This window comes from Lycium ferocissimum, chromosome 10 (assembly GCF_029784015.1).
Source record: "Lycium ferocissimum isolate CSIRO_LF1 chromosome 10, AGI_CSIRO_Lferr_CH_V1, whole genome shotgun sequence".
NCBI classification, from domain to species: domain Eukaryota; kingdom Viridiplantae; phylum Streptophyta; class Magnoliopsida; order Solanales; family Solanaceae; genus Lycium; species Lycium ferocissimum.
Window position 1 is genome coordinate 59,366,000 of NC_081351.1, and position 17,250 is coordinate 59,383,249.

General features: G+C 32.1%; 2 protein-coding genes across 3 annotated transcripts; one reads left to right on the plus strand and one right to left on the minus strand.

The window, feature by feature from the left end:
- The first annotated feature begins 3,177 nt into the window (after positions 1 to 3,177).
- Positions 3,178 to 5,558, plus strand: LOC132035051 (uncharacterized). The gene is made up of 2 exons (XM_059425370.1): positions 3,178 to 3,796; positions 5,440 to 5,558. The coding sequence occupies exons 1-2, from the start codon at positions 3,178 to 3,180 to the stop codon at positions 5,556 to 5,558; spliced, it is 738 nt and encodes a 245-aa protein (XP_059281353.1).
- Positions 5,559 to 15,280: 9,722 nt separating this feature from the next.
- Positions 15,281 to 16,450, minus strand: LOC132034430 (GATA transcription factor 16-like). 2 transcript variants are annotated; one of them, XM_059424782.1, is made up of 4 exons: positions 16,349 to 16,450; positions 16,127 to 16,169; positions 15,881 to 16,018; positions 15,281 to 15,802 (listed from the first exon to the last, which is right to left on the minus strand). In XM_059424782.1, the coding sequence occupies exons 2-4, from the start codon at positions 16,142 to 16,144 to the stop codon at positions 15,476 to 15,478; spliced, it is 483 nt and encodes a 160-aa protein (XP_059280765.1). In that variant the 5' UTR covers positions 16,145 to 16,169; positions 16,349 to 16,450; the 3' UTR covers positions 15,281 to 15,475. The 2 variants fall into 2 exon arrangements, with proteins under 2 accessions (XP_059280765.1, XP_059280764.1); XM_059424781.1 differs by having other exon boundaries at positions 16,127 to 16,223; positions 16,349 to 16,442.
- Between the last annotated feature and the right edge of the window lie 800 nt (positions 16,451 to 17,250).

The window sequence follows — 17,250 nt, forward strand, 5'->3', positions numbered from 1 at the left end:
GGCACCTCTCTATGGCCATCATTCTTATTTATCTTTTTTCTCCTTTTTTGAATTTTTTTAAAATTTGTTTTACACATAATCTATTAACTAATTAACTTTAAAAGGCCTCACAAAATAAATGTTGAACTAAATTCCACGTCTGAGTAATCAGGTCAAATCTTTAAGACAAACCAATTAAAGCCCAGATAACCGATATTCATGTATCAGCCCACGTAGTAAGAAGAGATCATGCGAGTGAATTAAATCAGTAAGTACTACTCCGTAACTTACTACTCCGTAACTATTACTAGGCACTCGCCCACTACTAGCTATTAACTACCAACGACCTTTCTTTTACCCCACCTTCTTAATTCTTCTTGAGTTTTCATTGTATAAAAAGAAAGGCACAAAAAACCTTTACTCATGAACTTTACTTCATTTCAAGGAGACTTTTCTTTTACCCCATCTTTTTATTTTGATTCAAGATTCTTTCTTATTCTTCTTACAAATAAGCTTAAAAGCAAATGGCACTACATTTCCTTGAAAGTATAGACTTATCTTTTTGTTCTAAGGATCAGCCCGTGAAGATTATTGCAGTCGCCGGCTATTGGAACGGAATTATTTTGATTTATTCTCATTTTGAAACAATTTAATCTCTTATTGATTCATTATCTTCCACTAATTGTTATTAGATTTGCATATTCTTCATCAATTATGACTTGTATAAGTACGTCTTCACGCTCTTCTCTTCATATTTATATTTGTTATGTCTTAAACAATTTGAACTTAGAACAACTCATTTTTCCTCCACTTCCTTCCTCCATTTCCCATTCAACCTATCAATTGAGATTTAATTTTGTGTCAATTTAATCTCTTATCGATTCATTAAAATTTAGAGTCAGTATATTTAGTCCTTTATATATGAGCCCATTCTTTTAGAAAAAATAGACTAAGCTGACATATTAAGTTCTATAAAAAAAAGACTAAGTCATATAGAGTGAGTTTTATCAAATTTGTTAAGTCTAATCTAGAATAAGTTTTTTCATACACATATAGTTTGAGGCGTTATTATTGTTATTTTTGTTGTTCTAATCTTTAGTTTTGAGTACTTCAATTCCACATACATCATACATATATATTATTATGTTCACATTTTTTTTTAGAATTCCTCCTTTAGTACGTAGATATTAGTTTTTGCTTTCTCTACCTATGTGTACATTGTAGTACATATTTTTTTGTCAAAATTCTTGTGTCAATAGTTTTTTTTTCTAAATTTGTATTAGAGACTAATTGATTTTGACAGGTGACACTCCAATCAACTATTGGCATATGAGGTGCTAAAGAATGACTAAGGTAAAATGAAAAAAATATATCTTAAATATCCTTGCTGAAAAGAAATTTATTAAAAATTGTAAAAATATAATATTTTTTCTTTTGCTTTTTCCAACTATTTGGTTCTTTTTTTTTTCCTTGAGATTTACTTTTCTCTATTTACAAAACGAGTAACATATTGGAATAAAAATAAAATATGTTTCGGAGAATTAGAATAAAAAAATAGAGATTTGTAAGCTTGAAGAAAAAGCATTTTTTATTTTAATTTTGTAGAGTAACCGTAAAAAAGGGAAAAAGGGAAGAGAAAAAATAATAAAGGAACAAAAGCAAATACTGTAATAGAGGATAGAGACGAATTAATTTCGTTACTTATTTCTTTTCCCCCTATTTTAGTTTCTATCACTTTTCATTTCTTTTTCTTACATGAATAGAAGAAATCCAACAAGAATTTTACCTCTAATGAAAGGGGAAAAAAAAAAAGATGGCCTTAAATACATGTATTTGAACTATTTCGAACTAAGAAAATCGCGGACAACCTCCCTCCGTCCCCAAATAGAATATATATATAAAAAAAAATCTTAATAAATTATTCTTTTCATTTTAAAGAATATTTGACAATGGAATTAAAATGTAATTCCTTTAAGCTCTAATTCTACTAAAGTATCTATATTGTAATTTTATCATTTTCTAATTCATATAATTGAACTTTTTTATTTCCTCTATCTCAATTAAATTTATAGAAATGTAATTTCTGAACTTACTGTATTTTCATAACCGCGCGAAGCGCGGCAAGTTCCCTAGTTAGATATCACATCAGTTCAGTTTGTTTTGTATCCAGGGGTCATACAACAAAATCGAGATGCGAAATTTCTTATACTCCGTATATTCTCTATCCTCTAAATTAGTCTAATTAAATTCAGTATTTATTCTTTTTAAAAAAAATTCTTGACGTTTTGTCAATATAGAAATTTTGTATTAATTAAATTTATTAAGACTTTCAATTCTTAATCAATGAGTTAGAATAAAATATTAAAAAAAAAATAGAAGATGAAACTTGACTTAAATGAACATATTTAGAATCAATCTTGGTAAAATGAGAAAATAATTAGTTTTAAATACAACAATAACAACAACATGCTCATTGTAATCAACCAAGTAGAGTCTGGAGAGGGTATAGTATATGCAGACTTTATTCCTACCTTGGAGGTAATTAATTTCTAGATACTAAAGAAAATTTTATCTTTTGGAAATGGACAAAAGAAAAAAGAAAGGGTGCCACCAACAAATTGGGGAAGGAATCACTGTTAAAATTTACTTTCCTTTCACTTTATGATTTAATTAGTAGTAGAAATATTTACTTCCTTTCTAGTTAGGAATATTCTAGAACATTTAGTTTTCTTCTAAGTCTAGTTGCTATACTAATTATAGAATATTTAGTTTCCTTTTAGTTTAGTATTTATAAGAAAATCTTTTTATTTTATTCTCTTTATTTCTCTATAAATAGAGATGTAGTTTTTTATTTTTCAAGACAAGAAATAATTCAAGAATCAATACAAAGAGTTATAGTTTATTCTCTCTTCAATGTTCTCTTTTGTTTCTTCCATTCCATAACAGTGGTATTAGCGTCAGGTTCATTTATCTCAATGGATCTATGATTACATTGAAGAGGAAGAAGAACTACTACTTTCAACCACTTTTAACCCATACTTATTTTCAACTCAATTTTAACCCTTGCTTCTATTTTTAACACAGGGCTACTTTAAACCAATTTATACCCTTGCATTTTTAATTTTAACGCGGGGCTACTTTATACCAATTTTAATCAATTTTTTTTAAATGATGCTATTTTCAACCGTATTTCAAATCATGGCAAGCAATAATCTCTTTTTCAATGCCCCACAAACCTTGACCGGTGAAAACTATCAAATTTGGGCACTTAAGATGAAGTCTTATCTTGAAGCTTATGATTTGTGGGAAGTTGTAAAAGAAGATAAACCCATAGAACCACTTCCTGAAAATTCTACTCCTGCCCAAATCAAAGTTCACTCAGAAGAGAAACCCAAGAGGCACAAAGCCAAAATTGTGATTCAAATTCTGTTGCTGATTCAATGTTTTCTAAAATTATTGCATGTGAAACAACAAAAGAAGCTTGGGAAAAACTTGAAAAGGAGTATCAAGGAAGTGAACAAGGCAGAAAAAATCAAAAGAGATTTTGAATCTCTTAGAATGCAGGAGGGTGAGACAATCACTCAGTATTCTGACATAATTGTTTTGATTGTCAACAGAATCAGGTTGCTTGACAAGAATTTCAAAGATAACAGAATAGTTGAAAAAATCCTTGTGACTATTCCTGAGAGATTTGAGTCTAAAATCTCCGCTCTAGAAGAGTCTAAAGATCTCTCTACTATATCCCTTGCAGAATTAATAAGTGCTCTTCAAGCACATGAGCAAAGAAGAGCTTTCAGACAAGATAAAGTTCTTGAAGGTATTTTTTATGAAAAACACCAAAAAGGAAAAGTCAACTATCCTCCTTGCAAATATTGTGAAGGAAATAAAAATACTCAAAGGAATAATATTAGCACAAGTGAAAAACCCAACAATGGCTATATAGAAGAAATTTATCAAACAAGCGAAATAACGTAGGAGACTTAATAACTTAAAAACTCTTGAATCTCACTACAATAAAATATGTGACATCACACCCCTATTTATAATACTAGAAAACCAACATAGACTAGGACTAGAAAACCCATTCCAATATGAACTAGACAAATAAATCCTAACTAGATATGAATTAAATAAATACTAAAAACCAATCCTAAACAACTTTGAATTAGTAATCTTGGTTTAATTCCAACATATTGCAAAAAGAAAACACACTTAGAAAAAATTTGTTGGTGAAGATCAGATGCAATATGTGGAAATCGCAAATAAACATGTCATGTTACAAAAGTATGCTAGTTCAAAGACACTCGAGACAATTCACAAGCATTACTAGTAAAAACAAAAGATGAGAAAGATCAAATCTTTTAGATTGCCGCAATGGAAGCAAGGAAGAGTGCTTTTTTCTAGAACATTCAAGTCTTCAAACTCAAATTGGATACACCAACTCGAGTTTGAATGGAATGTTAAAATTTACTTTCCTTCCACTTTATGATTTAACTAGTGGTAGAAATATTTACTTCCTTTTTAGCTAGGAATATTATAGAACATTTAGTTTCCTTGTAAATCTAATTACTACATTAATTATAGAATATTTATTTTCCTTTTAGTTTAGTATCTATAAGGAAAATAATATATTTTCTTTTTATTTTATTCTCTTTATTCTCTATAAATAGATATGTAGTCTTTTATTTTTGAAGACAAGAAACAATTCAAGAATCAATACAAAGAGTTATTGTTTATTCTCTCTTCAATTTTCTCTTTAGTTTCTTCTATTCCATAACAAGCACCGAAGCTAATAGTTTAGTGAATGCAGGGGCTGAGCCAACATTAAAATTGTGATTTCGGTAGAGTTCAATAGCTAAATCTAGTATTAATTTGTATTAAAAATTTCATATAATATATATATTATATATTCAAAATTCAATAAGCAAAAACATATAATTGTAGTTCAGAGTTCATAAGCAGAAAATCGTAATTCCACCTCTGAGTGAACGTGATACCGAGAAAAGCTCTCTCATCTGATAAGTCTACGTTCAATTCTCTCTCCCGTGTGCCCTTTCTCATATCCTCAATGTAATTGAAAAAGAATTGGAAAAGGGGTAGAGGACTACTAAAGTACTAATTGGATATTTTTTACGAATAACCACTTTTTAGCTTTTGTGATTGAAAAATAATCATTGACATGAAATTTTAATTTTATGAATTTTTAGCTTTTGTGATTGAATTTATTTTTAAAAAAAATATATCATTGACATGAAGTTTTCCTTATTTACAAAACATAACGATATATTACAAAACATGAATATATATTTTTCGTTTTTTTATTTTTTTTCGTAAAATATATATATTTTTTATAAAAAATATTTTTTATATATAAAATAGTATCATGAAATTTCATATTTCTATGTATGACAGTTGAAAAACTCCAGGATACTGATTATTTTTAAATTGCAATGTTGAAAGCGGTTAGCTCACGTTATCAGCTATCACTACTTACTGTAATTCCATTGCAATTTCGTTGTTCTCTTGGTGGGCTTAAACTTGGGCTTTCATTTGTAAGGCTTTCTCTAAATCTTGAATGATCTTCCAGAGGCCTTTCGGGGGCTACTGTAATAAAGTAGGCCTCAAGGAGTCCAACCCAAAACAAATATCTATACAAATTCATTTTTTTTTTTTTGTGTCGAATGTTATTCAAAGGCACTGGTCTTTAATTTTAGGCCCTATATTTAAATTGTAATCTATCACTACTTACTGTAATTTTAATTTTTGTTCTCTTGCTAAAAACCTTTGATTTGGCTTTCTCTAAATCTTGGTTCGAATTCCCACTTAGTCAAAAATTAAAAAAAATATCAATACAAATTCATTTTTTTGTGTGGAATGTCATTCAAAGGCACTTGTCTTTTTAAGGCAAAGTAATCTTTAATTTTTTTGTCTTCACTAAAAAGTTTTGCTAAACTTTGCCTTAAAGTAGAGTTTTGCCTTCAGGCATGGAAAAACTCTACCTTAAGACAAAGGTTTGTCTTATACCTGAAGGTAGAGGTTTGCATTAAGGCAATTTTTGTTTTATTTTATTCAATTGAAATTTTACAAAACTCTGCCTTGAGACTTATTCTTTGTCCGAATAAGCTTAAATTTGCTACGAAACTCTGCCTTGTGATATATTTTTTTAATTGAGCCGGGATTTGGATCTAGGATCTCGGGATATTAGGCGAAGGACAAAAATTAAATACCAGTACCTTTGAAGGACAATCGTGCAAATGACCCATACAAATTGGCATGTTGCTTTCTGTATCGTTATCTATAGCCTACAGGCCTTCACATTTGGATTCATCTAGGGTTTGGCCTTTCTCATTCATTAAGAAAGGCGGAAAAAAATGGGGAAAAGATCACGCATGCCCCCTCAAATAAAAAATATTATTTGTTCATATCCTCATTACTTTCGTACTTTCAGAAAAAATTAAAAATATTTACCCGAGATGCCCCCGCTTATGATACCAACATGGTATATCAAATATATTGAGATAGTATCACGGAAGGATGCTTGATTCCCCTTCTCTTAGTTGTCCATGATACCATCATGGTATATAAATATCGAGATGGCATCATGGAAGATGCTTCAGTCCTTCTCTTAGTCCTCCATGATGCCATCGTGGTATATAAATACATCGAGACGGTATTATGAATGATCATGTTCATTTATTAAAAATGACACACTTTTCTCGAAAAAAAATCTCTATGATACCATCGTCTTATATACATATACCGTGATGGTATCATGAAGGACTCGCTTCTTTAATAAGACTATCAGACCATGGTACCATCATGGTATATAAATATCCGAGATGGTATCATGGACCGCTATTCGATTTTCGTTAGTCCTCCATGATACCATCGTGATATATAAATATCTTTGCGATGGTATCACGGAGGAAGGGTTTTGCCCGAGGGGTATGTCGGGTAAAAATTTTCAGCCGGTGGAGGTAGAAGCAAAAATAGTTTGGGAAGGGGCATGGGCGGGTAAATATTTTAATTTTTAGGGGTATTCAGTGATGTTTTCCTTATATTATGATATCACTCTAATTTAGGGGTGGAAGTCGATTTATTCGATTTGATTTCCAACTCTGGTTTAGTATTAACTGAAAATCATTGTAGGAACCATAAACTTCAAATTTTAAACTCACCTCTAGACAGGGTAATAATTTATTTTAGTAAATCAAATTATTTAAAGTAATCATATATAGTATGAGTGGTATATGAAATTGTGAATCAAAAGAGAAATCAAGCCATTGCCAACGAATTTACAGTCCGTCTCCATTAACCGCTCGGACATCGATCCAGAAAGAATCAATTTTAGATTTATTGATAATCCATGATCAACTTCCTTTCATAGTACCCTATTCCCAGGGGATCTTGAATCCCTGCTGCCTTCGAAATATATTGAAAGGAAAATTACCCTTCAACTATCGAAACAAGAGCATTTTTTACTCCGTTATCTTTTGGTATAAAAAATGTCCTCACTGTCTAAAAATTGGACCACTTCTAACCTTATTAGCCAATGGTTAAATCTTAAACCAATAATTCTTGTCTAATTAGATTAATTAGCATAGTCACAGGGTAATTTTTGTCCTTTTCCTAAATTTTAATCCTCCTCTTTTAGAGTTAATTTTGTTTCGATTAATTCGATTAGTTTTTTCAAGTTTTGCTGAAACGCTTACCCGCCACTATCTACCTATTTTGATATTTCTCAAAACCTTGAGCTTTAATTTTTTTTTCTTATAAATAATTTCAAATAACATAGACACTCAGAGAATTGTTTTTTTTCTTGTCCAAACACACAGAATTCCTTAGAAAATGTGCTTTTGCAGTTCTCTCTCTCTCTTTAATCGTTTAGGTAGGATAAAGAATAGAGATAATATAGATGTGCTAAGTGATTACCATGTTAAATTAGGCATTTCATGGTAGTCACATACAATGTTTTAAGAGGCGAGGCGTTTTACGCAGTACGGGATGAGGCGTAAGCCCGAGACACGGGGCGTAAGTCCCATGGATCTATGGGGCGTATGTCTTATATATCTTAAATTTTATAATCTTATTACTAAAAAATAAACAAAAGTAAAATTTTCATTAAAATTCTGCAAATAAATTCAAATAAAGCACTAATTATATACAAAAATTTATTACAATTATTCCTTGAGAAAGGTAACAATAATAGCCTAGATAATGTTTAAAAATGAAATCTTCATTCACTTCGTTATCAATCTCCACATCTATTAGTCCTTCCCACTCTCAACTAATATTTGCAGTGATTTTTATTTGTATATTTCAAAGAAGGAGAAAGGTTAAAACTGTAAGAGCCATGGCAAAAAATGGATAAAGTTCTTCAAGAACATAGTGCTATGACATTCTATCCTATCAATTTCAGATATAATCATCTAAATAAATTATTTATGACAATGTTATTTTCTATGAGAGTTGTATTTTTTATTTAAATATTTTAGAAAAATCACTATAACATGATAACATGAAGTATAAATATCATTACACTAATAATAAAAATCATAATCTATAGCAAAAATAATTTTAAAACAATAAAAATTAAATTTAACGCTCAGGGCTTACGCTTTTGCGCCCGGGACTTACGCCTCAAATTCTGGGGCGTACGCCCTATGGATCTATACCTTCAATTTGCGCCCCGGAACATTTTTGGTACACCCCGCCCCGACACTCGCCCCGAAACTTGCTCCGAAAACGCCTTTGAAAACACTGGTCACATACTCGCATTATCGGAGATGCAATGAGTTTGAGAAGTTTTAGACAAATTTGGGTAGTGGATTTGGGATTTGGGCTTATTGTTGGACTTGGTTTGGCGGGCTACGGAAAATATTGTTGATGCCTTATGAATTCATTTTTTTTGCGCGGATTGGCCTTTCTTTTTGAGTGTGTGTGTGTGTGGTGGTCTTTAAATTTTGTTCTTCTTTAAATTTTGTCCCTCATATTTGTGGTCTTTAAATTTTGTCCTTCATATTTGTGGTCTTTAAGTTTTGCCCTTCGCTTGAAAAGGTGAGCGAATACCTGAGGTTCTGGGTTCGAACCCCCGCTCAGGCATAAATAAAAAATAAAAAATCGCAAGGCAAGGCTGGGGGCGTGTATGCCGGATCCCGATGTTCCGGGGTTCGAACCCCATTCGCATAAATAAAAAAATAACTCACAAAGTTGGGGGGCGTGTACCGGATCCCGACATAACTTAAGGAAAAAAGTGCGATCCAACATAACTAAAAGACTATAAGGTAGAACTTTTCCTTAAGATATAGTTTAGTTATGCCTTATGGGGGGACTTTTGTTAAGGCATAATCAAAAGTATGCCCATAAGGCAGAACTTTTAAGGCATGACTTTTTGTTTTAAAGCAAACTTTTAGTTATGCCTTAAGGAAAAGTTCGTCGCATGAAGGCATACTTTTAGTTATATCTTATGGGGCACGTTTTTAGTTAAGACATTAATAAAAGTATGTCCCATAAGGTGAAACTTTTCCTCAAGGCATAACAAAGTAAATAAAATAAAATATATGCCTCAAGGCAAAGTCTATCCCCTCCGACAGACTTTTAGTTAAACATAACTAAAAGTCTCTACGGGGAAGAGCAAAATTCAAACTCGCCTTGCGAATTTTTTTAAAATTTTTTGGCGGAGGTTCAAACCCCAACCTCACTGAGTTTTAGTAAGGGCAAAACTTAAAGACCAGCAATTTGAGGGGCAAAATTTAAAGACCACCCCTAAAGAAGGGATGCGAATTGCCCTTATGAATTTCGATTTTTAGGCTTAATCAAACTTTTTTTTATTGAAAAAACAAAATTGAACTAAACTTGTAAAACATCAGGAAAGTTGAAAAATATGCAAAATTGAAAAATCAAACCCGAAAAAAGAGTTTGGTACGATCAAATTTTGCGATTTTAATGGAATAATGTCCACCCTACTTGTTAGTCTATTTCCACTTCAAGAATTTCAAACAAGTTAGTATAGTTATTGGTGAAAATTTTTGTTAGCAGCAAATAAATAGCTGCAATTACAAAACAAATATGAGAGAAAATCATTTTATTGATATTTTTGTGTGTACAACTCTGGATGTATCTCTTGATTCTAATCTTTGTGTTGCTCATCTTGATTCGAGGGCCAATGTAACGTCTTTCTCGAATGAAGGATGGACTGTTGTTGATGTGTTGAATCTTCGAAGAACTTTCAACAACACTTTGAATTGTTCTTGAGGGAAGATGTCTATCGAACTCTCCTTCTTGCTGAAGACCTTTGGAGAAGACTTATGTAGATGTCGTTGCTCTCCTCTGCCTCTAGTCACGATGCTATTCAACTTTCAAGATGATTTTCTAAAGGGGATACGTGACCCCTTTATATAGGTGTAAGCTAGAGCTTGGGGTATTTTGATCTCCAAGTAATTCTAGCGGACCTTGGGGTAGAAAGATGTGGGTTGGGCTTGTCTTGTAGAGATCCGATTTAATGGAATAACTCAAATGTAATTTGGATATCATTCAAGTCATGTAATTTGGATATCATTCAAGTCATGTAATTTTAACTTAAATAATTGATCCGCTTTATTAACTAAAATTTGACTTGGTTAACATGTCAATAACTTAGAATTTATTCCAAATTTTATATGAATTAATTCAATTAAAATTTCGATATCTACCGTCCACCCTACTTGTTAGTCTACTTCCACTTCAAGAATTTCAAACAAGTTAGTAACAAAGACTTGGTAGTGTTCGATAGTGGAAGCAGGGGATCACTTGCTTAATCGAAACTAAAAGTAATCTTCACAGGTTGGGATTGAACCACTATAATGTTGTTGTTGATGTTAAATTAAATCTCAATCACAAACTAGCAGGGAAACTAGTACATCTACACGATTAAATGACGCAAAATCTCTTTAGTGAAAAACACTACACATACATGATACATCAATACCCGTTTGCTTAAAAGCTGCAGTAAAATAATTTTACTTTCACATGTATTCCCCACATCCTGCTAACGAGTATGCGGAATACTTTGCTCACTAAGCTGGCCTTTTTTCCACATGCATTATACATGATATATAGGAGCAGTAATATTGGATTGGTAATCAATGTTGAGATTTGTCTGTCCGAATGAGAGCACAAACATATGGAATTGAGTTTAAAGAGACTACTTTTACGATCTCTACATTACTACTTTCTCTTCCTATCTTTTTCACCTCTCTCTCTCTCCCCTATCTAAAAGACCCTCTTCCCAGCTCCATATTAATCTAACCTATATTTTTGGTACAACTAGAAAACAATAAACAATTTTATCCGAATTATATGTCCAATGATTCTGTCACTACTAAAATATAACTATTTTCCATTGAGATTTCCCACTGACAAATGTTAGTGGTTATGGTCACTGAATGTCGGTGGGAAAAACCTAAATAGTAGTGTTTTCACACGGAAAAAATCAAGAAATTTCTCAGCATTTCAATGAAAACCTGTTTCCCACCATGTGTTTTCTCAATGAACTGGTTCGGTGGAAATGAGATGGGAAAAAAAATATTTTATAGCACAAAATTTCCCGCTGAATGCTTGTGGGAAAACTCTAATTTCTAGTAGTGTGTTTGTCTAATCACCTACAATCATGTGACCAGTGCGACAAAATGAGCTCATATTTTATTAACCCACCCAACCCGCCCATATTTAACTGTTGGGAAGTGATATTTTAAGCGGGTAAAATTTGGACTTCACCCATATTTGACCCGTAAGAATATGAATCCCTCTTTTTCCGATCCAATTCCTCCACCAACGCGAATCCCAGTTGGATTCAGAAAATATGGAAATTGAGGGAACATCTACTAACTGAACATGTTTACAAAAGTGAGCTACTAAGCTTTATTTGCTTGCTGAATTACTAATTATGAAGTACTCTGTGTATGGTTATTTGCAAGTAATTCTATTCTAGGAGGTGATTTCTATAGCTGCTGGAATTTAGGCTCTTCTCTGGAGGCAGCTCATTGACCTTGAATTTTAGGGGATGTTTTATTCTCTTCATAATGATTTTTTTAAGTAGTGTTTCCCAATAGATTCTGAGGTTTTCTTTATGACAGATAGTCCAAAGCATCCTAAGAAATAACATTAAGGAAGAAATTGTTTTTATCTGTTATATTCCTGATCAAATAATGACTTCATTTACTGATCAATTATAACTCGTGGAAATGGAGGGAAACATGTTTCTTGGTTCAGGATCTGGAAATTAAGTTGGCATCAAAAGGTTGGTTATTCTGTTAACTCTATTCTGTTAACTCTTTTTCCTAAAACGGAATGCAAACAAATACACCATGTACTCATTATGTTAAACAGTAATGTGAAATATTTCTCGCAAATCAGTTATCAGATTATTGGAGTTTTGCCCGGATATTGAATTCTAAAATAGAGTAAGTACTATTTACTCATGAAAATATGAGTAAATATGGGTTAACCCGTCTTTTACCCAACCCATCTTTGCCCATATGAAATATGGGCGGGTTGAATTATTACCCACTTTATGTTGGCTCATTTTCAACCCGCCCAAATTGATCTAACCCGCCCACTCTTCACCACTAATATTGTGACCCAAGTTGGCTCTCTTGATTATTCATGGTCTTTCAACATTTCTCTGAAAGAAAGAAAAAACACAACAGGAGAGTAATGGCATACTCTACTTCAAATATCAACTCCGTTTGGTGATCAGAGAAATGCTCAAGTTTTTCCTTTCTTTTATTTGGTTGAAGAAAACAATATTCTCTAGTATTTAGCTGGATGTGAGACATTGGTTTTATAGTCTGTTACAAATGTTATTTTAGTAATGTGACTTTTTTATGGGATATTATAAATATAATACAAGAGATCTTTGTAGAGTCATTTTCTTCTATACAAATTATTATAACCATAAAAGATCATTTGTCAGGTTTTGCTCCTGGATGGCAAGTGAGTAGTTTTCTTTTCTCCACCACTTTCTTCTCAAAAGCCAAACTAAATAAAAACAAATATGTTGATCTTCATCTCTTCCCATTTCGAATGACAATCACATTATTTCGTCAAACTCAAACATGAATCCATGCCTTTATATTAATTATATGGTCTGATATTCATCTTAATCAACAAGTAAGCATTGTAAATAGATATCAATAATTCTAAACTTTCAGTCCATAGCAATCACTGAGATGGATGCGTTTGAAAGACTCAAAATGGCTTGTAAAATAGTTCTTCTTGTAACTTCAAAACAAACGGCTGATTTATTAATGGATGACTGTGTAATATATTCCCCCTGGCCTATAATCCTATCTAAAAACAACAACTCGACATGTTCCTTAAACTAATTCAGCATGTCTGAAGAATTTAAAAGGGAAAAGGGCCTGATTTACCCCTCTACTTTGGGAAAAGGTTCATATTTATCCCCCGTTATACTATTAGCCCACTTATACCCCTATCGTTATAATAGTTGAAATATTTGCCCCCTATTTTTAACTCCTGTCCACCGTGGCCAATGGCTTGGGCCAGGCTTGTCCACTGTATTCATTAAAATGCCACATAAGAGGCCATGTCAGCAATTTAATTAAATGACTCCTAAAATTAAAAGACCAAAACGATGCTTTCTTCTTCAATATCAAATTGATTTCCACTGTTGCTAGACTGTTTATATTTTCCACTGTTGCTAGTACATAGTACTAAAAACCACAAGAATTTTCAGGACAATTGTCAGCTAAAATAGTTTCAAAACTCAAGTATTAACAAAGGAAAAAAAGAACACCCCAGAAATCATTCCATAAAAAAGATCCCATCTTTAGCTATGAAAAATTAGCAACTAAAAAATGAACTTACCAGCAGTAAGATAGAAATCGAAGAGACAAGAACACGGTACATGGAATCACAACTCAGAGTACTTTTGTGAAGGATAAGAGCAGAAACTAGTGAAGGAGGAGAGGAAGAAGCAAAAACCAGAGAAAAAAGGAAAAAGAAAAAAGAAAGCATACCACTAGTCCCAGCCAAAAATTCTCAGATGAGCTTTGAACATATGGTCTAAGTGTACCTTGGGTGGGGTCCATTTGTCTGCACTTTTTAGTTTGATATTGAAGAAGAAAGCATTGTTTTGGTCTTTTAATTTTAGGAGTCATTTAATTAAATTGCTGACATGACCTCTTATGTGGCATTTTAATGGACACAGTGGACAAGCCATTGGCCACGGTGGACAGGAGTTAAAAATAGGGGTAAATATTTCAACTCTTATAACGGTAGGAATATAAGTGGACTGATAGTATAACGGGATAAATATGAACCTTTTCTCAAAGTAGAGGAGTAAATCAGGCCCTTTTCCCAATTGAAAATGTTAGATACTTTTTCCTGAAAACGACATCATCTTTTTTTTCCTTTTGTTTCTTTTTAAAAAAGGAAAAAGGTTATTGAAGCAAAAGTGTAAAAGGTAGAGGCAAAGGATCACAAAATTCTCAATCATGAGCTGGAAAATTAGGTTAGGTGTTACCAGTGTCCAAAAAGAGAAATGATTTATAAATACTGAATATGCTATCTCTAAAATACATGAATTGCCATCTGCGAGTCCAAAAAACAGGACACCATTTCTCCCCTCTTCACCCAAATATCAGAGTTACATATCTTGTTTGTGTGTTGTGTCAACATCATCTGATCAAGCAGTAGATTCTACAAAGTATTAAATTATAGATAGTTCCTTCAGTCAATGTTCGGACACAATCATAGCACTTTTTGACATCCTCTATACTTAATGATTGTATTTTCATAATATTTAAGGGAATTGTTGAATAATCAGTTTAAATTGCTTTTATATTTACAAACATCAAATTTTCTAATTAGTGAGATAAAATTCCAATGTCATTAGAGTGAGAATCCAAATTAACATGGACATCGTGATTTTAACGGGCATTTCAACTTATCAAGAGTGTCCACACAAATCTAAATGAATTCGTAATTTCTAAAAATAGTTGTTTCATTAGTCGTTTTTGAAGTTCAACACAAACTTAATTTTTCTTTTTCCATTTCACCCTTGTTAGTCATTATTTTTTGAAGACTACAGACACATAATGCGATGATTGTCCAAATATCCATATAAAAATTAATATTTCTTAAAGGACGTGTAAAAAGAAAATAAGGACAGACAATTTGAGAGTGAAGGTGAACAACATCCTTCAATTAAAACGGAAAGTAGATGAAGGAACGTAATCTTGATCAAAATTTCAATACTATAGATTCTTTTATAAAATGAGTAAGCATATAACAAGGTATCTCATTAAACTAAAATAAATTTAATTAATTTAAAAGGATAAAGACAATGTTCAACCCTACATCCCAAGCAGAGCTCACAACTTGATTAAGCCCTCTATTTTTATATCACTCTACTCATACACCTACCCACTCATCACTCACCAACCAAAAAAGGTACAACCATCACAGCCTCTATTACAACAGTAAATTCTTTGTTTTAAGCATAAACAGGACCACAAGAGAGAGACATCAACAAAAAAGCAGCTTGTTCTACTTCACCAAGCTTATTATTATTCCTCCTGTGAGTTGAATTTGATCTTGGTCTTTGTAAAGGCAAAGACTTCTTTTTCAACAAAGAACCACCATTACTGCTGCTGGTACTATCACCGCTGCTGCTTGTACAACTGTTACTGCTCTGGTTCTTGTTTTCATTGTTACCAATAACTTTTGATGATTTCTTGGTAGGCTTCTTGTCTTCTTTGTTCAATCCAAGAAGTGCTCTTCTCTTCTTCCTGCTCCTTATCCCACAAGCATTACACAATGACTGCATAAAAAACATCATTAAATTCCTCAAAAAAATCTTTGGAATAAAATAATAATTGATCAAGACGTTTTTATTTACCTTAGGACCAGCAGGGCCACCACGCCAAAGAGGGGTCTTGCTGGTACCACAATCAACACAAGTTTTCATTTGGTTTTCTGATGAAACAACTCTTTCTGGTGTTGCTGTTTGGCTACTCATATCTTCAGATCCTGATCCCTGTAAAAATTTTAAAAAAAAATCAATCAATCAAAATCAAACATGGGGTACATAAAAAAAGTAATGATCAAAGTTAAATGGTACAAGTGGTGGATCTTGATCACTTACCTTATCACTTAGATCCATCACTTTGATCAATCAACTAGACAATCTGAGAAAAACCCAAGTAAAAGAACATTCAACACAACAATCTTGATCACCTCAACTTCAATGATCAGAACAAGAACCAAAAGATCAGCTGATCACACTTGATTGAACTAGAAAAAAAGCTTAAAAAAAACAGAACAGAATGAAAAAGGAGTAGAAATAAAAGGGGTTGAGAAAACCGACATGTATAACAAGAAAGCAAGAGAGACTGCGCCAAAGAACCGACAGTAGTGAAAATAGACTTGTGTTTTTGTGGCTGATGATCATATGATATAAAATGTGGGGTTTATAAAGGGGCTTATGAAAACCCTAGGCGCGAGGAAGTACGAAATGACGGGAATACCCTTGGTTACAAATTTGGGCAATCCAACATCACCCGCCAAAATTTAGACTGTTGTAATTAAAAATAGCGCCATTAGTTTATTTTTTTGCCCTTTTTAGATTAGGGGTAATTTTGGTATACAGGAAAATATTGTTTTGCTGTTTGCCGCCTATGTTAAAAACAATTTAGGGTTTCAAGACTTGATCAACCCGCGAAGCCACTTCCCCAAGAAACGTTATGCATAATTTGTTTAAATATGATAATTAACTTTTAAAAAGACGTAACTAATTTATATGACCTTCTTTGTTTTTTAGTCTGTTCAAAAGGAATGTCATATTTCTTCTAATAATAAATAATTAAATTTTAAAATTTTCTTTTTATTCATAACGAAATGATCTATAGCTATACAAAAATCAAAGATTTGTTTTAAGCTATAACTTTCAAAAGTCTTTTTTTCTTTTTAAAATTTTGTGTCAAATCAAATAGTATCATATAAATTGGAATGGAGGGAGTATAAATTTTTATCTTTAGTTACTCCCTCCGTTCCAATTTATTTGACATTCTTTTTTTTTTAATCAGTCTAAAAAAGAATTGACACCTTTCTATATTTAGTAATAATTTAATTATAAAATATTCATTTTACCTTTAATGAAATTATGTATAACCACACAAATATCGATGACTCATTTTAGACCACCAGTTTTAAAATCTTTCTTTCTTTCTTAAATTTCGTGTCAAGTCAAATACCCTCATATAAATTGGA

Bases quoted from the DNA above. Each gene is read 5' to 3' on its own strand.
- LOC132035051 (XM_059425370.1), top strand. From the start codon at position 3,178: ATGGCAAGCAATAATCTCTTTTTCAATGCCCCACAAACCTTGACCGGT. The intron at 3,797-5,439 runs GTATTTTTTATG...CAATGTTGAAAG, and splicing joins ACAAGATAAAGTTCTTGAAG to CGGTTAGCTCACGTTATCAG.
- LOC132034430 (XM_059424782.1), bottom strand. The intron at 15,803-15,880 runs GTAAATAAAAAC...TTTTTTATGCAG, and splicing joins GTGGCCCTGCTGGTCCTAAG to TCATTGTGTAATGCTTGTGG.